The sequence below is a fragment of the Oncorhynchus mykiss genome, chromosome 27 (genome assembly GCF_013265735.2).
Source record: "Oncorhynchus mykiss isolate Arlee chromosome 27, USDA_OmykA_1.1, whole genome shotgun sequence".
In the NCBI taxonomy this organism is placed as follows: domain Eukaryota; kingdom Metazoa; phylum Chordata; class Actinopteri; order Salmoniformes; family Salmonidae; genus Oncorhynchus; species Oncorhynchus mykiss.
In genome coordinates, this window is record NC_048591.1 from 15566751 (window position 1) to 15593114 (window position 26364).

Genomic DNA, 26364 nt, shown 5'->3' on the forward strand with positions numbered 1-26364 from the left:
TGGCCTACTCGCTGAAACAGGCATGGAAGACCTGTTACCTTTTAAACAATTGTTCCTGTCGAACATGTATCCTACCGTCATTACCTAATTGGGCCCTGCCGCCCACGTTGGCGTGCCTATCTTACAACTCAGAGCTTGCAAGCACAGCTTTTGAGGCATCAAAAGTTCACAACGCTAAGAGCCCTGACCACTCGCTTTGAAGTTTGACCAGGAGCACTCACTCCAGTTAGAGGGTGCATTATCAGATATTGGAGCATTGAGATATGACGCACAACAACAGTTTCTACCACGAAACCATGATTCCAATAACCTCCGCGGTCGAAATAACTGTAAAGTACGTCGCCATCAACATAACTACGACTACAATCGACCTGTTCTACGTTCCTACACCCAATCCACAAAGTGTCAGAGCACAAGGGTAACAAAGGGTTGAAGTCGATCAAAACGTAGACCAATGTTCTCCAGAAGTTCCACTACGGGAAGAACTAAAGCGAGAACAATTTGATAAAAGGGTAAAAGATAAGTCACAAGGACTAGGCGAGGAATTACCGGACATCAGGTCCGCAGGAATTAACACCCATAGCAAGGACGTTAAAGTTCTAATTTCTCCCGCTCTCATTCAAGACCCTATCCAGGGCCCGCTTGATCAAGAAACAAGCCCCCGGATTTGTCTATAGACTCTGATACAAAGGTTGCGAAGAAAAGGTCAAACGCTTCGTTAAAGGCAAACCCCCTCAAAATCGGCAAAGTCAATCTGCTTCCACCTCGAACAGAAATGGCACATCACGTCGTTGTGAACGACCACTCCACTTTGTGGGGAATATGTCCACTAACCACGAATCTAAACGGCCATACCTGGAAACAGTCTTGGAGGACTGCTTAACTTGTCATGTGCTAATTGATTCGGGTGCGACAATATCACTCATCTCTCAAACATTGTTTGATGATCTCAAAATGGCTTTGAAGCCAACTAAAAGTTGGTTAAAAGTGGAACGATGCGACACTACACTTCGAGAGGTCACTCAGACTACCTCGCCTCTCACATTGAGAGTCATGCTGAAACTACACTTCAAGAACCTATCGCTCGTTCACCCTGTGTATGTTACCAGCCTCGAAACTGCAACCCTGCTACTTGGAGCAGACTTGATGGATCGGTTTCTCCCACTGATGGATTGGAAAACCAACCAGGTATGGTCACAGGCCACCGTGCCTTCTCCACTGACCACACGGTCTCCCCCTAACGCTAGCTGCAACGCAGTCATTCACGAGGGGTATCTGTCGAAAGCACCCCTTGGGAAAAGGACGTTTAGAAACCTCTTGGGGCAGAATCCGATCCAAGGAGATATTACGATATTTCGACACATTCCATCAGCCAACTTGATTGACCATTATTTTCATGATTTCGAGCCAGCTGTCTCTGTGAATAAGCAACTTCCCTCCTCTCTGCAGTCGTGCAATACGGTAGTTGAGATGAACTTCTCTTGCCCTTCGGACACTTCCGCAAGCACTGCGGCCGTCTCAGCAAGAAAAACATTGAAGCGCAGGGTATACTCTGCTTCCGATGATACACCTTCCGCTTTGTTAGGGGACTGTCACCCCTTACAATGATGATAATAATGGCGTCAGTCCAGCAACTGACCCGATGACTCCCACTGGTGCAACACTTTGCGATATCACAGACCGATATCCTCGTCTCAGTTCGCAGGTACTGAAGAGATTGCCACACGCGGACACGGTGGTGACTGACATGCCTCGACAGCCACTTAGCGTTTTGAAGCACAAACGCCAGGAGATTTGGTTGAAAGGTTACAGCCATTCTCATAACGTGGCTGCTGACAACTCGTACATAGGGTCCGACCTTTTCGTTTGCGCCTCGGACACCAACACCACCCGCTGGTGGGGGGGTCCGGAGACACAAAGGGGGGGAATAGTAGCCCAGACCCATGATGAGCCGCATCGAGGCCGGTGGGGGGGTCGAGACTACGGACAACACCGTACGAGGCCGCCAGAGCATAAATCAAATCTAGTTGTGAACTCCCCTATGAGAACAGTGAGGAGCACTAGAACACATCTAAGATAGTACTGAGGTGTACCACACTGGTCGTAAAGGAAGTCCAGTGGACTTGTCCACCTCCAAAACAAATGGCAACAATAATCATTCCTCGCCATGTGTAGGTTCAACTACAATACAACTAGTAAAATGCTCCAATCATGTGTTCCGGTAGTATAATATTTCAGAATAAATCGGTAGGATAACTGGTCCCTTTGAGCACCAGTACCAATACCAGCGACAGTCAGTCCAGCTACAATCAGTAAGAAGGTTAGAGACCTAACCAATCAAATTACCCTTGACAACAGCGACATAGGAGTCACGCAGAGTGCAACACGTGGAAGGGAATCTCCAGTGCACTCTTCCAATGGTTAACACTCATGTCACTAATAAATAGAATCCTCCATTCAGGAGGAAAATTATTAGAAGTCATTAACCATGATCACACCACGTACGACTGGTCCAATACTTAGTGTACTTCCGTCGTGAGGTTAGCTCCTCCGTGGATAACATAGCTATGAAATAGACTTCATACCTATCACCACTACAATAGTGGAAGACACAGTGACTTGTAGTAAAACTACTACAGACTCACTCAACACCAATTCTGACTGACCACCAGGCATTGACCTGAAAATGACCTGACTACATCAGACTTATTCTGAACAAGTTGTAATCTGCCAGGATACTTGGTTTTCTTCCCTTGACATGCGCGCTTGTGTAAGCATAAACGCACATGCACAACAGAACATCTAATTAGGATTTATGCTAGGATCAATTAAGGGTCCAAGCAAAATATCAGCCTTAGTAAAGTTGAACATTTACTTCTAGGCCTTTGACTCTACAGCACTCACCAGTATTCTTCTCAGAAGTCCATAGGTCATCCCTGTAGACTGCCCAATACTAGTGCCTTACAGCGTGACTACCAATCCAAGCAACCAGAGCCCTGTACTCACAGGAGTAAAGACAATAGTTATCATATAGTTATCAACTTAGGATAGTTCCTAAGCAACACACCAAGTAGGAAAACCCTAGATATGGCATTAGAGACCTGATAGTCATTTTGCCAGAACATTGGACGTATATAGAATACAGTCCAGTTAGATGATTTTTGTGTGAGAACTATATTTTGTATCTTTTGTTTATGCTTTCATTCCTTTTCGGTTCAGTTCCTTTGACACTTAGGAAGTGATGGAGCCATAAACAAAGTCCCCATACAACCATCACTTACTGCCACAACGCCGCTCATTGGGGAATGAATGTAATTATATATATTTCATGAGTGTGTGTGCGTTGGTAACATCTGCCTAAGTTACTGCCCAGATCTTCCAGTCTGGACGACGACCAGACTACGGGTCCGGAACGGCGACCCCAAATCCGGACACCCACGGCCCATCCTTGTGGCGGCATGCCCTGCTGTCAGGGAGCCTACCAAGGGGCGCAACGGCGATCACCAACCAGGACATCCCCTGGCCCTCCCTGGGGTACTTTGCAGCTTCCAGGGAACCTATCAAGGTACATCACTAGAAGGGACCGCAACGGCGATCACCAACCGGACATCAACTGCCATCCTTGTGGTGGACTGCTCCGCTTTCAGAGAAGCCTACCAAGTTCAACCACCAGAGGGGATTGCAACGATGATCTACAAACAGGACATCACGTGTTCATGATTTTATGTTGATTTGTAACTTGCAGAACAAACAAGATCAAAACCACCAGGGTGGGGGGAATGAATGAATGTCACTCTGAATTATCCCCCCTAACCACAACCGAGAGAGACGGACAATTCTACAAAAGAAACAAACTTTTCACCAGCGATCAAGACGACACACTGAGCATAAATATATATATTGGTTGCAAATGTTCCCGAATGAGTGAGCGTTCATGTGTAAAGGATTGGCATTTCAATTGTTATAATTATTAACTCTGTAGTGACTTCTTAGTCGACCCCCACTTCCCCTTTTGTCTAACAAGCCGCCATGCTGGTTTAGCCCATTAGGGCACATTCCCCAATCATTTATTGTAACCACATTTACCTTGTTTGTTTATGCATTTCTGTGAATTATTTAGTTAGTAATAAATAAATTATTTGATGTATGGATGACTCATAGTGAAGACTGGGTTCATGCAGATAACCAACAATTTACGACGTTTGGAATGAGACTAACGTGAGGTAAAGTAAATGATTCATTAATCAGAAGACTATGGCTCAGATATGAAATAACTGAAAGGTTATATTAGGAAATTCTAACCTTGTAATCTGAATATTTTTCCTTGGTGCCCCGACTTCCTAGTTAATTACAGTTACATGGTGAATCAGTTGATCGCAAAAGTACTAATTACAGAGAATATTTGATAAAAACTATAAGTCTTCAATTTAATGATAATAAAGACACAACACTTTATACAGCCTGGAAGTGTGTTGGGTCATTGTCCTGTTGAAAAACAAATAATAGTCCCACTAAGCACAAACCAGATGGGACGGCGTTTCGCTGCAGAATGCTGTGGTAGCCATGCTGGTTAAGTGTGCCTTGAATTCTAAATAAATCATTGACACTATCACCAGCAATGCACCATCACACCACCTCCTCCATGCTTCACAGTGGGAACCACACATGCGGAGAATATCTGTTAATCTACTCTGTGTCTCACAAAGACATGGCGGTTGATTCACACAGTCTCCTCCGCACTTTTAAAGTTCTTGAAATTTTCCAGATTGACTGACCTTCATGTCTTTCTCGTTGCTTATTTGATCTATTCTTGCCATAATATGGACTTGGTCATTTACCAAACAGGGCTATCTTCTCTATACCATTGAGAGACTCAAACACATTAACAAGGAAAGAAAATCCACAAATTAACTGTTAACAAGGCACAGCTGTTAATTGAAATGTATTCCAGACGACTACCTCATGAAGCTGGTTGAGAGAATGCCAGGACTGTGCAAAGCTGTCATCCAGGCAAAGGGTGGCTACTTTGAAGAATCCCAAATCTAAAATATATGTTTAACACTTTTTTGGTTACTACATGATTCCATGTGTTATTTCATAGTGTTGATGTCTTCACTACTATTCCACAATGTAGAAAATAGTCAAAATAAAGAAAAACCCTGGAATCAGTAAGTGCGTCCAAACTTTTGACTGGTACTGTATATTGATCCACTATGTTCACTGTTAGATTGGATGACAATATTTCGCTGTTGATATTGACATATTGCTGACACAGTAGGGAAATAAATATGCTATTGGTGAGCTAATATGTTGCATTTTATCAGTCAAAGCAGAAAGCTGTAGCCTGTGGTGGCTTTTTACATGGCTAATGGCTAAATTGACAGGTGGGCTAAATCGATAGGTCAGCCAGGAAACACAGGCATTTCTTCTATCAAGTGTTCCCGTCTAAATGTGTCTGGAAAGATAGCTTGAGGTGTTTTGGTCGTCATTGTGACCATCATATTAGTCGGGGCTGTGCCTATTTGAGAATTTAAGTGGAATTATGTGGGAACGGGAGGTGGCTGCAGTGTTCCAAACAATTTGGAAGGGTGGGTGCGAGGGTGCATTTGGGTATAAATAGCACTGTTTGTCCAACCTTTCTGACCATATCATCTGGACGAGGGAAGGGAGCATTTCAAAGTGCGAAGGAAGACCGGCTGTGTACCGAAGCTATTGCCATGGCTCTCCGCTTACTTTGCCTTGTATTGATAACCTCAGTGATTTTACAAACTGTTACATCGAGCACCTTCAAATCGTAAGTACGCTACAAAACATTTGATGTAGATGGTAGTAGATTAAACACACAATCAGCAATTTGTATTTACATGCCTTACTGCATGCAACATCATTAATTATGCTCCGTATTCTACACACTACGCAGGTGTAGAATAGTCCACCTGAGCAATTATTTTACTTATTAACCTAATATTACATCATGTAATCGTTTATATTTACTGATTTAACTGAATATCTGCTTGCAATTTTCTCAATGTGTGAATAATGATACAACAAATATAGTGGTAAGGCCACAGGACCTCTGTGCATGTGAGGCTTTTCATATGATTTGAGACATGCTGGCAATTAGAACTATAGATTTTTGGGTTTAAAATTCAAATAGAGCCCTTATGTGCACCTGAGAGATGTTGACAGACACTGCCCCCTACTGGTGTGCTTTCTTCCAATGTCTCTCTGTTTAATCATCCCCAAGACATGGTTGACAAACCATTAAAACAACTCATTGGTATCCACTCAAACACTCTCCAAAGCAAAATCAATTGTGCCCTCCATTTCTCATTGTTTGGCCTCTCTGAGTGGAGCACATAGCCAGAGATGATTAAGATAACTTTGTCCCCAACTTTAAAACATCAGTAGGAACAAAAGAGCAGTTTGAGTACACTGCCACTTAAGTATTATTACCACAGCTGCATTCATGCTGACTCTTTCCCCTTTAAGGATTTACCTGGTGACGGTCAGCTCGGAAGTGGTAGGAGGGACCACAGAGAAACTTTGTGCTCAGGTCCATCAAGTCACAGAGCCTCTGTCATTGAAGGTGTCAATGGAGATGGAGGGTGGCAGCAGCACCATTTTACTGGAGGCAGCCGTAACAAAGGATTTCTATCGCTGCACCTCCTTCCAGGTCAGCTGCAGCTGTTCTGCGTTCAGCAGGCTACAACATTGTAGAAGGCCTTGATAGAAATATATTATGTAGAACCAACATGCCTCTCTGACATGTAGATTAAGGAATCATGCCAGCTCTATCTATGACATTTCTAACTGCGAAGTTCCACAACAATGTGATCTACTGAATGTGGCCCTATTCTATCTTCTCACATGCGAAAGCATCTCGACTACAGTCAACAAGCCAATTTGTTAAATGTTGACGTCATTTGTTTACTTAACTAACACTGATCGGAGCCATGAGCTTTAATTGTAGCTGACCCTTTGAATTGTGTCTCTTTCCCGTCAGTGTTGGGTGTTACACAACCTGTTCCTCGCTTCATATTGATTTTAGTTGAACAGTAACCCCCACAAATTGTACATACACTGAGTATACCAAACATTAAGAACACCTTCCTAATATTGAGTTTTGCCCTTAGAACAGCCTCAATTTGTCGTGCCATGGACTCAACAGTTGTCGAAAGCGTTCTACATAGATGCTGGCCCGAGTTGGCTTGACGTCCTTTGGGTGGTGGACAATTCTTGATACACGCGAGAAACTGTTGAGTGTGAAAAACCCAGCAGTGTTGCAGTTCTTTATACAAACTGGTGCACCTGGCACCTACCATACCCAGTTCAAAGGCAATTCAATATTTTGTCTTGCCAATTATCCCTCTGAATGGCACACAGACACAATCCATGTCTCAAGGCTTAAAAATGATTCTTTAACCTGTCTCCTCCCCTTCATCTACACTGATTGAAGTGGGTTTAACAAGTGACATGAATAAGGGATCATAGCTTTCACCTGGATTCACCTGGTCAGTCTGTCATGGAAAGAGAAGGTGTCCTTAACTATACGCATTCATTCAGCAACACACATTCATGCCAGTCTTTTATTCTGAATAGTTTGGATGTAATTCAGTCATGTTGTGTGGAACTCAACTTGGTTTCCAGGCTTTATGCAAAATGATCCAACCTATGACATGTAATGGCTGTTATTTTAACCTCAGCATAGCGAAGTATGACTATCCACCATTTTAACAAAAAGCGCTCTTCTCAAACTACTGTTAGGAGAGCCAAGCTATGGTTAGGAGCTAGAGAAACATCCATTGTCCTGTTCTTCATGTTGTACAGGTACCTACAGTGAAGACTGACAGTGTGGCCACTGTACATGTTAGCATCAAGGGGAGGAAGGATGAGATGAGTAAAAAGACCAAGATCTTGATCAAGCCCAAAAGATTCCTCACCATTTTCCAGACAGACAAACCAGTCTACAAACCTGGACAGACAGGTAGTTAGATACATTATTTGATCAACACTGAAATGTACTAAACTGACCCTTTTCGTCTAGGCTACTGTTAATGTTGAATGATGATTATACATACTCATTTTGTGAGGCCATAAGCTTGAGGAAAGGTCATGACTGAAATGGATGATGAATATACTGTACATGTTTCTACCACTTTCCCAGTCAAGTTCCGAATCGTCTCGCTGGATGCTAGTTTCTTGTCATTCAATCAGATGGTAAGTTACTCTCAGTGTTATTCAATAAAAATAAAGTTAGTCTTTGAAAGCAATTTTAAGTTGGGTTGTACAGGACAGCCCAGTGTTAGTCAGCAATGGAACATTCTAGGGAGGTGCTGTGTCGTTTGGGATATGTTTACCGTAGTTGAGTGAGGAAGGGAGCAATGATTCCATTCTCTTGCAGTCCCATTTTTTTTTTTTATGGGGCCGTGTGGGTGGCTGGGTGGGTGGGTGGATCAGCAAACATGTGGTCAGAGTTCATTTGGCCCGGCTGTTTGATCAGAGCATCGAAAGGATTGAATCGAAAGGGGCTCAAGGCCTGCTCTGTACTGTAGCTCTGTAGATGCCTCTACTGTGGAAACTGTTTTGGAAAGTTATGTATTTAATGTTTTAAACCCATTTCTGACACCAAACAATTCTGGGAAGAAATACAAATACAGTTTAAACATGCACAATGTAAATGCTGAATGTTTGTTTCTCTTTTCTAGTATGAAACAGTGGAACTTCAGGTGAGACTCATTCAAATCTATTGCACCTAAAAAACCAAATCTGCATATATAAGCAATAATAATGTCATGATCTCCCTTCGAAAATATTTCCTGCCAATATGTACTGCGGCATAAATTGATACAATGCCTGCCTCTGTAACAAACATACCTTCCTTCAACCTACTATATACAGGACCCCAACTCCAACCGCATTGCTCAGTGGTTGAACCAGTCAACAGTGAGTGGAATTCTGGACCTGTCCCACCCCATGTCCGCAGAGGCAAAGCAAGGAAGTTACATCATCACTGCATGGAATGAGAAGGGAGAACAAACCTCCCAAAACTTTGACATCAAAGAATATGGTGATGTCTTCTGTCTGATTCTATTGTTTTTACATTGTGATTAAATTGTGGTCTGTGATTTTGTTTTTGGTGTAGTTCAACAGACATTGAAGACGTAATATCAACATGTATCTTTTACAGTGTTGCCCAAATATGAGGTGAAAGTCCATCTTCCCCAAATAATAACTATTCTGGACAATCAAGCAACACTGAGAGTTTGTGGGAAGTAAGTGAATAAGACGATGGCGCGTGACAGACAATAAGATGATAATGACCAGCAAGATAATGATAATGACAAACAAGCTTTTACCCAAGGACATTTTATGGGCAGAATATTAGGACTTAATGTGTGTGTTGCATAGACTATACTTTATAGATACTGTCCCATGTTTGATACTTGCTCATGTTCATAGCTGTTTATTTTACAACACATGTGTATATACCATTATTGAATTGTCATTCTTCTGGTGATTTTGTTTCTAGATACACTTATGGAAAACCAGTGCTGGGGTCTGTCACGATGAAAGTTTGTAGAAATGCCATTCGACATCACTGGTTATATGGTTCTAGAAATATCTGCGAGTTGTATATTATGAAAGTAAGTATTTTTTATTCTTGTTACGCTAAATCCTTCGATGACAAATAGAACTCACTGTGGTGAAATTTGTGAGGTTTATGGAAGCATGCTTTTGTTGTGGAGCTAAGCTGACCTACAATAACTGTACTCATTCTCTCTAGACCGACAAAACTGGTTGTGCAACCCAAATTATTGACGTGACCCGATTTGCTCTAAATTATTCAAGTTTTGATGACTTTGAAGTGGATACTGAGATTGAGGAATATGGAACGGGTAGGAGAGAACTTCCATCTTTAACGTAGAGGTGTTTACATGCTCAACTGTTAACCTCTGACCCTTGCCTGTGTTCTCTCCAGGGGTCATCCTTAAAGGTAGTGGCAAGGCAAGCTTTACCAATGTCATTGTAACTGTTTGTTTTGAGGACGTGCCCCAAGCATATAAACCAGGGTTTGCATATGAGGGGAAGGTGAGGACAAAATATATTAAATGCCTTTTTAATAACACTGCAGGGAAACAGATTTCTCAGGAAAATCTTTGAAAGATGTTATGATAAATGTTAATGCATCATTTGGAGCATCTAAACCATGATTTTGATGTGTTGTGTGCAATGGGAGTTTACATGTAGTATATTGGACATCTGCAGTCATCCTGTCCTGTGTTTTCAGATCAAAGTGACCGGTCCAGTCTCTACTCCCATTCCCAATGAGCCTGTGTATCTCTTCCTACGAAACAGTGGCACATCTGAGAACTGGACTCTCACCACAGACAGCAAGGGCATTGCTTCTTTCTCTCTAGACACTTCTCTGTGGAGTTCTGAGTCTGTGTCTCTGTCGGTCAGTTGTCACTCACTCATGGTTTCCTCTAAATATTTAATGATATATTATTTAAATATGAAAATGTTTGTTCAGAATGAGATCATTAATTTCTCATGGTGTATTCTCTAAGGTTACTACAATTGTTTATTTTTCATATTTTCTGTATTTCTTCAACCAGGCTCGTTATCAAAAGGTTAGGGAGGATTATCCGTACATGCACAGTGTGCGTAGACCAGGATATAAATCCGCTTACCATTTCGCAAGGAAATTTTATTCCAAGAGCAACAGCTTTGTGAAGATAATGCAGGGCGAAGGGAAGTTCTCCTGTGAGAAGGACGGTATTGTTCTTGCTCGCTACATCATCCAGGGGGAGGAGCTGATGAAGGGACAGAAGACCCTGAACTTTTTCTATCTGGTAAGGTTAGATGTTTCACTCAAAATACAACCTAATTTTCCACTTACTTTGACTGTGGTTTTGGAATATATATATATATATATATATTAGTGCCTTGCGAAAGTATTCGGCCCCCTTGAACTTTGCGACCTTTTGCCACATTTCAGGCTTCAAACAAAGATATAAAACTGTATTATTTTGTGAAGAATCAACAACAAGTGGGACACAATCATGAAGTGGAACGACATTTATTGGATATTTCAAACTTTTTTAACAAATCAAAAACAGAAAAATTGGGCGTGCAAAATGATTCAGCCCCCTTAAGTTAATACTTTGTAGCGCCACCTTTTGCTGCGATTACAGCTGTAAGTCACTTGGGGTATGTCTATCAGTTTTGCACATCGAGAGACTGAAATTTTTTCCCATTCCTCCTTGCAAAACAGCTTGAGCTCAGTGAGGTTGGATGGAGAGCATTTGTGAACAGCAGTTTTCAGTTCTTTCCACAGATTCTCGATTGGATTCAGGTCTGGACTTTGACTTGGCCATTCTAACACCTGGATATGTTTATTTTTGAACCATTCCATTGTAGATTTTGCTTTATGTTTTGGATCATTGTCTTGTTGGAAGACAAATCTCCGTCCCAGTCTCAGGTCTTTTGCAGACTCCATCAGGTTTTCTTCCAGAATGGTCCTGTATTTGGCTCCATCCATCTTCCCATCAATTTTAACCATCTTCCCTGTCCCTGCTGAAGAAAAGCAGGCCCAAACCATGATGCTGCCACCACCATGTTTGACAGTGGGTATGGTGTGTTCAGGGTGATGAGCTGTGTTGCTTTTACGCCAAACATAACATTTTGCATTGTTGCCAAAAAGTTCAATTTTGGTTTCATCTGACCAGAGCGCCTTCTTCCACATGTTTGGTGTGTCTCCCAGGTGGCTTGTGGCAAACTTTAAACGACACTTTTATGGATATCTTTAAGAAATGGCTTTCTTGTTGCCACTCTTCCAGAAAGGCCAGATTTGTGCAATATACGACTGATTGTTGTCCTATGAACAGAGTCTCCCACCTCAGCTGTAGATCTCTGCAGTTCATCCAGAGTGATCATGGGCCTCTTGGCTGCATCTCTGATCAGTCTTCTCCTTGTATGAGCTGAAAGTTTAGAGGGACGGCCAGGTCTTGGTAGATTTGCAGTGGTCTGATACTCCTTCCATTTCAATATTATCGCTTGCACAGTGCTCCTTGGGATGTTTAAAGCTTGGGAAATCTTCTTGTATCCAAATCCGGCTTTAAACTTCTTCACAACAGTATCTCGGACCTGCCTGGTGTGTTCCTTGTTCTTCATGATGCTCTCTGCGCTTTTAACGGACCTCTGAGACTATCACAGTGCAGGTGCATTTATACGGAGACTTGATTACACACAGGTGGATTGTATTTATCATCATTAGTCATTTAGGTCAACATTGGATCATTCAGAGATCCTCACTGAACTTCTGGAGAGTTTGCTGTACTGAAAGTAAAGGGGCTGAATAATTTTGCACGCCCAATTTTTCAGTTTTTGATTTGTTAAAAAAGTTTGAGATATCCAATAAATGTCGTTCCACTTCATGATTGTGTCCCACTTGTTGATTCTTCACAAAAAAATACAGTTTTATATCTTTATGTTTGAAGCCTGAAATGTGGCAAAAGGTCGCAAAGTTCAAGGGGGCCGAATACTTTCGCAAGGCACTGTGTGTGTGTGTATATATATATATATATATATATATATATATATATATATATATTCCAAAACCACAGTCAAAGTAAGTGGAAAATTAGGTTGTATGTATGTATGACTTACTTTGGTATTTGATTGTCATGTCTGGAAAGATTTTAAGAATGGATCAAGCAAACCGTACAGTACTTAACTTTTCAGCTGCATGTAATCTTATATCCCAGGTTATATCTAGAGGCAGCATTCAGCAGCATGGCTGTCTTCCTGTGACTGTTAATGAAGGAAGAGGTAAATTAATTGGTCTTGGATTCTCCCGAATGCTTCCTGACATTTTTTTCTTTAGGACTTCACAGAACCTCACTTGATTAGAGAATATACCTCGTCGAAAGGCCTAATGGCATTAAACTGGCATGGGATGAAAATCTGTCACGATAGGATTCAATCAGCCAGATTATATCTTCAATACAAGTTATTACTGCACAGTGCAAAGTATATTTAAATATCATAGACTAATCACAGATCACAATGTCTATATTGGATGACTGGTGGTTTACAGTGATTTAATTTAATTCGCATTGTCTGTCTCTCATTTCAGTAAACCAAGGGGAGCTGACGCTCTCGCTGCAGCAAATGTCTGAGCTGACCCCTTTAGCCCAGGTAGTGGTGTATACCATGCTGCCTGATGGGGAGGCAGTAGCAGACAGTCGAGACTTCCCCATTCAACTCTGCCTGAAAAACAAGGTAGGCAACTAGGCACCTTTCACCAGCTACATGAGGTGTCAAAATGTCACATCAGAGAGCCGGAGCCATATGGATATATCGGGGCAACGTGCACTTCAATCGATTTCCAAAATGACTTTGCATCAGACTATGATATGAAATGCTTCAACTGCACCTCTTGGATCATCACAAAATTGTTGTCTGTTTCTGTTCCTCTACACAGTACTCCAGCACTGTTATTATATGTGGGCTCTGTTCCAATATGCACATCAGTTTGCTACTGTACTTGAAATGAACCAATGGGTTGGACATATATGTTAGTATACAGTACCTTCAGAAAGTATTCAAACCCCTTTACTTTTTTCACATTTCATTTTGTCGTGTTAGACGGAATTTAGAATTGATTGAATTTAGATTTTGTGTCACTGGTCCTCATCCTGTTTGCAACAAGGCACTTAAGTAATACTGCAAAAGTTATGGCAAAGAAATTAATTTTATGTCCTGAATATCAAAGTGTTTTGTTTGGGGCAAATCCAACAAAACACATATCTTAGTACCACTCTTCATACTGCATTTTCAAGCATGGTGGTGGCTGCATTGTGTTATGGGTATGCTTGTCATCGGCGAGGTCAATTCCATACCTGGAGTTGCTTACCAAGTTGACATTGAATGTTCCTGAGTTACAGTTTTGACTTAAATCGACTTCAAAATCAATGGCAAGACTTGAAAATGGCTGTCTAGCAATGATCAAAAATCATGACAGAGCTCAAATATTTTTTTTTGCTTAATGGGCAAATATTGTACAAGCCAGGTGTGCAAAGCTCTTAGACTTAACCCCAAAATACTCACAGCTGTAATCGCCACCAAAGGTGCTAATACAAAGTATTGACTCGGGATGAATACTTGTGTAAATTAGATATTTCATTATAAATATATTTACGAACATTTCTAAAACATGTTTTCACTTTTATTGTTGTGTGTGTGTAGATGGGTGAGGGGGAAAAAACATATTACATTTTCTTTTGAATTCAGGCTATAACACAACAAAATGTGGTATCAGTCAAGGGGTATGAATACTTTCTGAAGGCATTGAAGATATATTTAAACATTTGCTGTGACGTGTTCTCCTTTTCTCTTCTCCAGGTGTCCCTGAAGTTCTCGTCCCTCCAGGAGTTGCCAGGGGAGAAGACCTTTCTGAGCCTCCAGGCCCACCCAGGGTCTCTTTGTTCTCTCAGGGCCATCGACCAGAGTGTGCTGCTGCTGCAGCCTGAACAGGAGCTCAGCTTAGACTCTGTAAGTTCTCCATGGGTGTGTCCCAAATGGCACCCTATTCCCGATGTAGTGAACTACTTTTGGGCCTCAAAGGGGTTTGGTATAAAGTCGTGCACTATATAAGGAGTAGGGTGCCATTTGGTACAGTACACAGCCCATCCATTGACTAACCATTGATCACACAAATCCCCCTTTGCCATTGATTTTGTTGCACTCATGTATTTCAAGATAGGATCCGGCTTACTTTCAGCTTCTTCTAACTATGTTTTAACAACTGTCTGATACTTAAAGTTTAAACTTTTGGGACTATTCCATTGGTTCTCTTGTACCACTCAAGCTAAATCAAGTATTTGCTATATGTATTTAACCCAGGTGTTATCCTATGCACTGACCTTGTACTGACCCTGTAACCTCTGATCACTTTCTGACCATGTCAAGATGCTGTGGATGATCTAGTCAGTATTACAAGAGGTATGTTACTTCCCTTTTCTGCAGGTGTTCAGTCAGCTGCCCGTTCAGAAGTTGTCTGGCTATTCATACAAAGTGGAAGACTTTGACCCCTACCCATGCCTACCTGAAGTGGAGATAGAGATGCCCCCTCCACCTGTACCTCAACAGGCCGAGGATTTGGAAGCAACACCCGTACCTGATAGGAAAAAACGCTCATTCTGGTTTGGCCCCAGAGACGACAGCGACGACAAAAACAACGTTTACAGCATCTTTAAAGTAAGAGTCTCAAATAAGTTTGTTATTGTTTTGTCTGTTTGGGATATGGAAAGTGTGTGTGTACTTAATAATTAAGTAAGAGGTTCAAGCTAAAATGCGGTCTTTTTGAAGTAGACACTGAATAAATTAAAATGGAATGTGGTCTGAAGTGATGTTTCAGAAAGAAGTAGAAAGACATGTACACAGTATTTACAGAAATGTTTGGGTTTTAAAACTAATACCCACATAATTTAGCTGATCTGAAATACAGGTATGATATGGCCTTTAGACACGGTTTTAGAATTTTCTGTACATTTCTTAATTTTAGGAAGTTGGAATCAAGATCCTGACCAACTCTGACGTGAAAAAACCTTTTGACTGTAACCTTTTGACTGCAAGATTTCTTGTGGGATCCAACGGTATTTTAGATGGTATGATACACTAATGTGTGAACATTTCTAGTCTTAACCTAGTAAAGGATTGGTTTCTATTTACATCCTATCCTATTTAAATACGTAGATGAAATGAATGATCCATTGCTAGTTGCTAACATGATGCCAGAGACTTCAGCCTCTGCCGGGCCTAAGGAGACCGTCCGCACATACTTCCCTGAGACCTGGATCTGGGACCTGGTGCCTGTGGGGTAAGCACTGTAACAGACACCATATTTGTAGTCCATGACCATAAACCATGTGTTCAAATGGTAACATATGTTTTGTTTTTATTGCACCCTTTTCACCACCAGAGATACAGGAAAGGTGGATGTTGAGAAGACTGTCCCTGACACCATCACCAAGTGGGCTGCAGGGGCGTTCTGTACTTCCTCAGTGGGTTTTGGCCTGGCTCCCAACACTGGCCTCACTGCCTTCCAACCCTTCTTTGTGAGCTTGACGCTGCCCTACTCCGTCATCCGGGGGGAGGTGTTCACACTCAAGGCCACAGTGTTCAACTACCTCTCCACGTGTATCATGGTAAGCCCTCCCAGTATTGTCTATTTCTTTTACCTCTCCAGTCCCACTTCATTTGGATAGTCCCTGTAGACAACCTGATGCTCTGACACTAAGGACGAGAGAAGAGGACGCGTGGAATCTAGGAAAGACTTGAGATTGACCCCATGTGTTTCTCCTAGGTGAAGGTGATTATAGCTGAGTCGGACCAGTTCACAGCCAGGCCATGTGAAGGCTGCCAGTACACCCTGTGTCTGTGTGCTGAAGAGAGGAGAACCTTCAAGTGGATCCTCACCCCAACTGCTCTGGGTGAGCCATACAGTACTTTCTGTCAATCTATCACAAGGCTACAAATGTACTCCCTGCACCCTGGTCCTTCCCACTAATTCTTCTGTAAGGTGTAATAAATATGGTGGTAACTCCACTAAACTGCTTATACCTATCCAGACCCTTAATTAATGCAAATGTTGACAGGTTAGGGCCAAAGAGGGGGTAGGATGTGAATTTTGCTGTCTGTGGTACCACTGTAGTGCCTAAGGAAAGCGTTATTCACTTCGCACAGCTCTCGTCAGACTGAAATGTAAGAATATTCAGTTATGTACAGTGGGGCAAAAACGTATTAAGTCAGCCACCAATTGTGCAAGTTATCCCACTTAAAAAGATGACAGGCCTGTAATTTTCATCATATGTACACTTCAACTATGACAGACAAAATGAGAAGAAAAGAAATCCAGAAAATCACATTGTAGGATTTTTTATGAATTTATTTGGAAAATAAGTATTTGGTCAATAACAAAAGTCTCTCAATACTTTGTTATATACCCTTTGTTGGACGCAAACTATAGTTTGCAGTGCATCAGTACCACTGTCATGGAGGACGTAAACTCAAGCACCGAAGTAATAACTGAGGTGGAACCAACAACAGGAGTGGAACTCACCGAGCCTCCCAGACCTGCAGTCGAGAGGAGACTACCAGGACACAGGCCGTATGTGAAGTGGCCTGGCGCCAGTGACAAGAAGTTGTGGGAAACAGTGAATACTGACCTTACCTTGACCCTCGAGAAACTTTGAGGCACAGTGGAGAAGAAGTTGGAGAGGACGGGGGACATTATCTATGAGTACGGGACAGAAAGATTTGGAGTGGAAGAGGCAAAAGGTGGGAGAAAGGTTCCAACCCCACCAGTTTCCAGGAGGCAACAAGAAATCAAGGGCCTCGTTCAAGAAAGGCGACAGCTTAAGAAACAGTGGAAGAAGGCCTCGGAAGTGGAAAAAGAGGGCATAGAGGCACTTCAGGCTGATATCAAAACCCGGTGGGCATCCCTCCGCAGAGCAGAGAACCTACGGAAACGCAGAAGGAAGAAAGAACAAACTAGAACTCGATTCTATAAAGATCCCTTCAAGTTCCTTAAAAGTCTCTTCACGAAGGAAAAAAGTGGAGCTCTAAAAACAACAAAGAAAGACATAGAGGAGCACCTGAGAACAACAAACTTTGACTCAAAGCGACATGAACATCTGGCCATCCCATCAGATATCCCACCTATTGAACCCCCGGAACATCATATTGAGACCAGCCCTCCGACATGGAAAGAGGTGGAAATTTTTCATCGGAGATGACCAAATCCCAACAGTGTCTGAGCAGCCGGTAAAAAGCCTTGGAAGGTGGTATGATGCAAGCCTGAAGGACAAAGACCAGGTGCAACAGCTGCGCAAAGACATCAGTAGTAGCCTACAGTTCATCGACAACACCCAGCTACCTGGAAAGTTAAAGGCCTGGTGTCTGCAGTTTGGTCTCCTACCCCGGGTGTTGTGGCCCTTAGCAGTGTATGAGGTTCCAATCTCAACAGTGGAGAAGATGGAAAGAGGAGTCACAGGCTACTTAAAGAAGTGGCTCGGAGTTCCACGATGCCTTACCACCATAGGCCTCTATGGAGATGGTGTCCTCAAGCTGCCCCTCACCAGTCTAACAGAGGAATTCAAGTGTTCAAAAACCAGGCTCCATATGACACTGAATGAATCTCGAGACCCAGTGGTGAGCAACAACGCGCCGACCTTGGCAACTGGGCGCAAATGGAGGCCAGGAAAAGCAGTCCAGGAGGCAACAGCAGCCCTCAGACATGCTGACATTGTGGGTTATGTTCAGCAAGGGAGAGGAGGCCTTGGGCTAACTAGCCGTGCTGCTTGGAGTAAGGCCACTGCACCAGAGCAGCGGAAGATGGTAGTGCAGGAAGTACGCCATCAGGAGGAGGCTGCAAGGTGGGCCAAGGCAGTCTCTCTTTCCAAACAGGGACAGTGGACTCGATGGGACAGTGTGGAGAAGAGGAAGATCAGCTGGAAGGATCTGTGGGCCATGGAAGCGAGGCGGTTGAGCTTCTCCATCAGAGCAACATATGACGTCCTTCCAACTCCAGTTAATCTTCACCAATGGTATGGTGAAGATCCGGACTGTTCCCTCTGTTCCATGCCAGCCAACCTCAGGCACATTCTCACAGGGTGTAAAACAAGCCTCACCCAAGGACGCTACACTTGGCGTCACAACCAAGTCCTTAAAAACCTTGCGTCCGCCCTGGAGGACAAGCGAGCTGCCACCAACTCCCTACCACCCCCAGCAGCATCACACCCCTTACGGACAAACTTTCAGTCCGCGAAGGGGCTAAACCACCGAAGCGCGGCTCGACACCATTGGAGCGAGACCAGCTGCGCTTGCCCGCGACTGGAAAATGCTAGCTGACATTGGCCGGCAACTTGTGTTTCCTCCGGAGATCGCAACCACCACCCTAAGACCTGACATGGTGCTCTGGTCCCGTTCGCTCAAGAAGGTCTTCATCATTGAGCTCACAGTACCCTGGGAGGACTCAGTAGATGAGGCTTATGAGCGAAAGCATCTGCGCTATGCCGATCTAGCTGCCGAAGCACGGCATCATGGCTGGAACACAGAAGTCCGACCAGTGGAGGTGGGCTGCAGTGGTTTTGTGGCAACATCTACAACCAGACTGCTTAGAGACCTTGGAATTAAGGGCCAGAGCCAGCGTTCGGCAATCAAAGCTGTATCGGAGGCGGCAGAAGGCAGCAGTCAGTGGCTCTGGATGAAGAGGAAAGACCCCAGCTGGGCCCCGACGTGAGAGGGCCAGGAGGTATGCGGTCAACAATGCTTGACTCAGGGAGGAGGATGCCCCTGCCATGCATAGTCCCATGGGATGTTGGCTATCATCAACAAGGCAACTCCTATGACTAATTGGGAATGGGACGCAAGTGTAGGATTGATCACCCTGTCGCTGGCCGCCTTTGGGGAGGGTGTATAGTGTGAAAGGCCGAAACACCATAGGAACCAAAGGTACACTACTGACGATGCGCTCCCCAAATTTCACCAGGCTCACTGTTCATTAACTCTTGGAAGTGCTTGCACAAAGGATAGTAACATCTCATCCTGTGTTCTTGGAATCTGTTGGTAATGACAGAGGTGAAGACTTACACAAAACGTTTGACAAGGTTTTCACACACTGTTGCTGGTATTTTGGCCCATTCCTTCATGCAGATCTCCTCTAGAGCAGTGATGTTTTGGGGCTGTTGCTGGGCAACACAGACTTTCAACTCCCTACAAAGATTTTCTATGGGGTTGATCTGGAGACTGGCTAGGCCACTCCAGGACCTTGAAATGCTTCTTACGAAGCCACTCCTTCGTTGCCCGGACGGTGTGTTTGGGATCATTGTCATGCTGAAAGACCCAGCCACGTTTCATCTTCAAATGCCCTTGTTGATGGAAGGAGGTTTTCACTCAAAATCTCATGATACATGGCCCCATTCATTCTTTCCTTTACACGGATCAGTCGTCCTGGTCCCTTTGCAGAAAAACAGCCCCAAAGCATGATGTTCCCACCCTCATGCTTCACAGTAGGTATGGTGTTCTTTGGATGCAACTCAGCATTCTTTGTCCTCTAAACATGACGAGTTGAATTTTTACCAAAAAGTTATATTTTGGTTTCATCTGACCATATGACATTCTCCCAATCTTCTTCTGGATCATCCAAATGCTCTATAGCAAACTTCAGACGGGCCTGGACATGTACTGGCTTAAGCACGCCTGGCACTGCAGGATTTGAGTCCCTGGCGGCGTAGTGTGTTACTGATGGTAGGCTTTGTTACTTTGGTCCCAGCTCTCTGCAGGTCATTCACTAGGTACCCCCGTGTGGTTCTGGGATTTTTGCTCACCGTTCTTGTGATAATTTTGATCGCACGGGGTGAGATCTTGCGTGGAGCCCCAGATCGAGGGAGATTATCAGTGGTCTTGTATGTCTTCCATTTCCTAATAATTGCTCCCACAGTTGATTTCTTCAAACCAAGCTGCTTACCTATTGCAGATTCAGTCTTCCCAGCCTGGTGCAGGTCTACAATTTTGTTTCTGGTGTCTTTTGACAGCTCTTTGGTCTTGGCCATAGTGGAGTTTGGAGTGACTGTTTGAGGTTGTGGACAGGTGTCTTTTATACTGATAACAAGTTCAAACAGGTGCCATTAATACAGGTAACGAGTGGAGGACAGAGGAGCCTCTTAAAGAAGAAGTTACAGGTCTGTGAGAGCCAGAAATCTTGCTTGTTTGTAGGTGACCAAATACTTATTTTCCACCATAATTTGCAAATAAATTCATTAAAAATCCTACAATGTGATTTTCTGGATTTTTTTCCCTAATTTTGTCTGTCATAGTTTAAGTGTACCTATGATGAAAATTACAGCCCTCTCTCATCTTTTTAAGTGGGAGAATTTGCACAATTGGTGGCTGACTAAATACTTTTTTGCCCCACTGTATCTAATAGACGTGGCTCAAATACATTCCTTGTATATGTCCTAGCCCTGTAAAGAAATGTTGACAATCGCTTGTACTAACAAGTCAAGAGGGATATCTGAGAAAGATCTCCCTTGGGGTATCAAATAAATGGAGGGAAGGAAGGAAGGAATGAGGGTGGGTACCTTTTTTTTTTTTAACCTTTATTTAACTAGGCAAGTCAGTTAAGAACAAATTATTATTTTCAATGACGGCCTAGGAACAGTGGGTCAACTGCCTGTTCAGGGGCAGAATGACAGATTTGTACCTTGTCAGCTCGGGGGTTTGAACTTGCAACCTTCCGGTTACTAGTCCAATGCTCTAACCACTAGGCTACCCTGACCTAAAATGACAACACAGCACGGCAGCAACACATGGCAGGAGCACAACATGGTAGCAGCACAAAATAGGGTACAAACATTGTTGGGCATAGACAACAGCACAAAGTTCAAGAAGGTAGAGACAACAAAGCATCAAAGCCACAACGGTCAGTAAGAGTGTCCATGATTGAGATTGAAATAAAGATGTCCAGTTTGAGTGTTTGTTGCATCTCGTTCCAGTCGCTTGCTGCAGTGAACTGAAAAGACGAGTGACCCAGGGATGTGTGTGCTTTGGGGACCTTTAACAGAATGTGACTGGCAGAACAGGTGTTGTATGTGGAGGATGAGGGCTACAGTAGATATCTCAGATAGGAGGGAGTGAGGCCTAAGAGGGTTTAATAAATAAGCAACAACCAGTGGTCTTGCGATGGGTATACAGAGATGACCAGTTTACAGAAGAGTATAGAGTGCTGTGATGTGTCCTATTAGGAGCATTGGTGGCAAGTCTGATAGCTGAATGAAAAAGAACATCTAGCCGCTCGAGCGCACCCTTACCTGCCGATCTATAAATTACTATAAATCTATAAATTAGTCTCCATAATCTAGCATGGGTAGGATGGTCTTCTGAATTAGGGTTAGTTTGTCAGCTGGGGTGAAAGAGGAGGGATTACGATAGAAGAAACCAAGTCTAGATTTAACTTTAGGATGAGAGGGTGACAGGAAGCAAGCTGATGCGTGACTGGTCTAGACTGGAATGTTAATGTCTCCCTGTCCTGAACTATAGGGGAGGTGAGTGTGAAAGTGAGCGCCGAGGCATTGAAGACTGAGGAGCGCTGCGGCAACGAAGTGGCCTCGGTGCCAGAGAAAGGATGCATTGACACCATTGTTCAAACACTGCTGGTAGAGGTGAGTGTCTGTCCTGTATAGCAAGTCCACTGTTTCTCCCACTGTGATAACATGTTTTCAGTAACACTAGGGTGAGGGTAAATGCATTAGACTTTATATCCCCTGCTATTGTATGTTTGGTATTTTGATGAGGAGACCAACATGGTTTGGTGTTTTAAGCTTAAATACAGTTAGACACCGGCCCATGCATAATAAATAAAAAGGAAATATTTTTACAAGTTTGAAGAAAAATGTAATCTGTGAATTAATTAATTAATGCATATTTTTTGGATTGAGTCGTATAGCTGGACTGACACAATAGACTACCTGGGACGTAGACTTATCTGAACAGTGTACTTTTCAGGTCAAAAGCCTCCCGGGTGGCACAGTGGTCTAAGGCACTGCAGTGCTAGCTGTGCCACCAGAGACTCTGGGTTTGAGCCCAGGCTCTGTCGCAGTCGGCCACGACCGGGAGGCCCATGGGGCGGCGCACAATTGGCTTAGCGTCGTCCGGGTTAGGGGAGGGTTTGGCCGGCAGGGATACCCTTGTCTCATCGCGCACTAGTGACTCCTGTGGCGGGCCAGGCGGAGTACGGTGTTTCCTCTGACACATTGGTGCTTCTGGGTTAGATGAGCGCTGTGTTAAGAAGCAGTGTGGCTTGGTTGGGTTGTGTTTCGGAGGACGCATGGCTCTTGACCTTCGCCTCTCCCGAGTCCGTACGGGAGTTGTAGCAATGAGACAAGACAGTAACTTCTAACAATTGGATACTACGAAATTGACCTCTAAGTGATTACCATATAAATTCTAGGATCAAATGAACTAGAGTTTTATTTTGGTGCTGTTTTTCCTGAAAATTGTCAGTTTCCCTCTTAGGCCGAGGGAACCCAGCAGACGGTTAGCCACAACGCCCTGCTCTGCCCTGCAGGTGATCTCCTGACCTCAGTCTTTTTACTTTCTCATAATTACCCTGATGATTAAGTTGACATGCATTTGTTTTGGTTTAGATTAAATACGTTTTAATTGGTTATACCAGTTTTCAAGTCACTCAGTCTGTCTCATTTATCTGTCTCCAGAGGGCCCAGTGGAGAAGGACATCTCTCTGAAGTTGCCTGAGGTGTTTGTGGAGGGCTCTGCCAAGGCCTCTCTCTCAGTACTAGGTGAGAATACCCCGCCTGTTTTGCTGAGGTTTCACACCTAATTCTAAGTTTTTTAAAAATGTTCAGGATATGTTTTCCTTTTGGTGCAGATGAAGTGTAGGCAAGGATTTTTCATCCATGTATTCATGATGGGGGAAGTGGATATTCAACTATTCAACCTGCAGATCTATGATTGCCTTAAGGTTATGGGTGAGGACAGGGATAAGCATTGATTGTTAGGGTAAGGAACAGGGATCTGCAGGTCAAATAACTGCCATTAACTAGAGACCAATGTTTGATTGCTTGCCTCAATGGTTGGTCTCTTTCACCAGGTGACCTGATGGGCCGGGCCATGAAGAACCTGGACAGCCTGTTGCAGATGCCCTATGGCTGTGGAGAGCAGAACATGGTGCTGTTTGCTCCCAACATCTACATCCTCAACTACCTGCAGAGCACCAGGCAGCTCACCAAGGAGATCCAGACCAGGGCCACAGGCTTCTTAGAGAGGGGTGAGGAAGCTGGGTCTGGTTCAGTAAGGCACAACATAACAAAACTGTTTTAAAATATGTTGCAACGAAAAATAAGCATTTATTATCAGACCTGTTCAGTTACAGCCTACACTCCCCATTTTACTCAATAGCATTAAAAACAAATCTCCCTACTGGACACAACCCTGGTAAATAGGCTGCTAACTATTCTGAAGACAAATGCTTAATTTAATACATATAATGGGATATGACAAAATAATTTGCAATAAGCCTTGTGCTTTAAAAATAAAGACTTGTGATTGAACAGGACTCTGAAAAGATGAACACGGTCTCTGACAGTTTGTAGTCTGATCATTTCTATGTGCAGCTCCCCTCTGACTAGCAACAACATGTTGCCTATATTTGGCACAAAACCAGTTAACTGCACCTTCCACATACAGTACCTGTCCCTAGAAGGAGAGTCTGTTTGTTCATTTGGCCATTTGTGTTGCAGGCTACCATAGAGAGCTCAACTACAAGCATGATGATGGCTCCTACAGTGCCTTTGGGAAGAGTGATGAGTCTGGAAACACCTGGTCAGTTTATTGCAAGTCCACACAGTCATAATACCATCTCTTAGATTATTCTACAATTTAGTTTTTTTAAGTCCCTCTAGAAAATGACATTTGATTTAAGGGTGTTAACAGTATGTAATAAAGGTAGAATGTGATTGTCTCAAATGCATATTAGTATGTGCTGAAGCCAATTGTTATTGTGGCAAAGTTAGGGTTGGCTTTCAGCACATACAGTATGGCTTCTAGCCACTTATCTAGATTCTATGATTCATAGTTTAGGTAAGGCTCACCACATCGAAATTCAGCAAAAAAAGAAACGTCCTCAATGTCAACTGCGTTTATTTTCAGCAAACTTAACATGTGTAAATATTTGTATGAACATAACAAGATTCAACAACTGAGACCTAAACTGAACAAGTTGCACAGACATGTGACTAACAGAAATTGAATAATGTGTCCCTGAACAAAGGGGGGGGGGGGGGGGGGGTGAAAATCAAAATTAAGTCAGTATCTGGTGTGGCCACCAGCTGCGTTAAGTACTGCAGTGCATCTCCTCATGGACTGCATCTGATTTGCCCGTTCTTGCTGTGAGATGTTACCCCACTCTTCCACCAAGGCACCTGCAAGTTCCTGGACATTTCTGGGGGGAATGGCCCTCACCCTCTGATCCAACAGGTCCCAGATGTGCTCAATTGGATTGAGATCCGGGCTCTTCTCTGGCCATGGCAGAACACTGACATTCCTGTCTTGCACGAAATCACGCACAGAACGAGCAGTATGGCTGGTGGAATTGTCATGCTGGAGGGTCATGTCAGGATAAGCCTGCAGGAAGGACCTGCCTTGCAATATGCCTACAAGCCCTCAGTCCAGCCTCTCTCAGCCTATTGCGGACAGTCTGAGCACTGATGGAGGGATTGTGCTTTCCTGGTGTAACTCAGGCAGTTATTTTTGCCATCCTGTACCTGTCCCACAGGTGTGATGTTTGGATGTACCGATCCTGTGCGGGTGTTCTACGTGGTCTGCCACTGTGAAGACGATCAGCTGTCCTTCCTGTCTCCCTTTTGCGCTGTCTTAGGCATCTCACAGAACTGACATTAAAATGTATTGCCCTGGCCACATTAGCAGTCCTCCTTGCAGCATGCCTAGGGCACGTTCACGCAGATGAGACCTTAATTGCCTATCGTCTGTAAGCTGTTAGTCTTAGCGACCGTACCACAGGTATATGTTCATTAATTGTTTATGGTTAATTGAACAAGCATGGGAAACATTATTTAAACCCTTTACAATGAAGATCTGTGAAGTTATTTCAATTTCTACGAATTAGTTTAGTCTTAGTAACTCCAGAAACATCTTCCCTGTGTCCTCTCAGGCTCACCTCCTTTGTGCTGAAGTCCTTTGGCGGGGCCAAGCCCTACATCTTTGTGGACCCGGCCCACATTGCCCAGGCCAAGGCCTGGTTGGCCAGTCACCAGCAGAATGATGGCTGCATCACATCAGTAGGGAAACTCTTCCATAACGGCATGAAGGTAAAGGGGAATCAGAGTTTAGCTGGAAGTAAGAGGAGGAGGAGGAGTATCTTACTGCTGCCACCTAATGTGAAAAGGTGACGTTAAGGGCAGAGATTCAGAAGGAGGTTCTGGTGCAAAAGTGTCCCATTCTATTTAGTGCAATGGTGGAGTCGGTATAAAATCCTAGATAACTGAACACAAAATACTTGATAACAATACATATCGTACAATCAAATACGTGTACTTTACATAATTAATCCTGCACTGACACCTGGGATAATGTACTGTTCAGGAGGACCTTAGGACCCCACGTGTGCCCCAAAAAAGCACATGCTGAGCACAACAAGAATCCCAAGCATGTTTTAGCCTGCCCTGAGAACACACCACCTCCCCAAAGTTACCAGAGTCTGACTAGTCCTGACATCTTTTGTGTATCTCCAGAACAGTACACTTGTGTCTGAAGGACTTA

At 43.5% G+C, this 26364-nt stretch overlaps 1 protein-coding gene across 4 annotated transcripts in view; it reads left to right on the forward strand.

Moving 5' to 3' along the window:
* Positions 1 to 5631: 5631 nt before the first annotated feature.
* Positions 5632 to 26364, forward strand: part of LOC110507160 (alpha-2-macroglobulin) — a 31780-nt gene continuing 11047 nt past the window's right edge. For 2 of the 4 annotated variants that reach the window (XM_036965762.1, XM_036965761.1), the window contains exons 1-26: positions 5632 to 5794; positions 6493 to 6676; positions 7831 to 7987; positions 8168 to 8220; positions 8709 to 8729; positions 8902 to 9070; positions 9191 to 9275; positions 9533 to 9647; positions 9788 to 9899; positions 9983 to 10092; positions 10292 to 10459; positions 10620 to 10856; positions 12771 to 12834; positions 13142 to 13287; positions 14410 to 14559; positions 15034 to 15264; positions 15572 to 15674; positions 15763 to 15886; positions 15989 to 16214; positions 16373 to 16499; positions 22108 to 22229; positions 23083 to 23134; positions 23283 to 23366; positions 23678 to 23854; positions 24327 to 24408; positions 25757 to 25913. In XM_036965762.1, coding sequence (XP_036821657.1) covers positions 5718 to 5794; positions 6493 to 6676; positions 7831 to 7987; positions 8168 to 8220; positions 8709 to 8729; positions 8902 to 9070; positions 9191 to 9275; positions 9533 to 9647; positions 9788 to 9899; positions 9983 to 10092; positions 10292 to 10459; positions 10620 to 10856; positions 12771 to 12834; positions 13142 to 13287; positions 14410 to 14559; positions 15034 to 15264; positions 15572 to 15674; positions 15763 to 15886; positions 15989 to 16214; positions 16373 to 16499; positions 22108 to 22229; positions 23083 to 23134; positions 23283 to 23366; positions 23678 to 23854; positions 24327 to 24408; positions 25757 to 25913 — 3333 coding nt within the window. In that variant the 5' untranslated portion in view covers positions 5632 to 5717. The remainder of the gene's footprint in view (positions 5795 to 6492; positions 6677 to 7830; positions 7988 to 8167; positions 8221 to 8708; positions 8730 to 8901; positions 9071 to 9190; positions 9276 to 9532; positions 9648 to 9787; positions 9900 to 9982; positions 10093 to 10291; positions 10460 to 10619; positions 10857 to 12770; positions 12835 to 13141; positions 13288 to 14409; positions 14560 to 15033; positions 15265 to 15571; positions 15675 to 15762; positions 15887 to 15988; positions 16215 to 16372; positions 16500 to 22107; positions 22230 to 23082; positions 23135 to 23282; positions 23367 to 23677; positions 23855 to 24326; positions 24409 to 25756; positions 25914 to 26364) is intronic. The other 2 variants (XM_036965763.1, XM_036965764.1) reach the window with 2 other exon arrangements.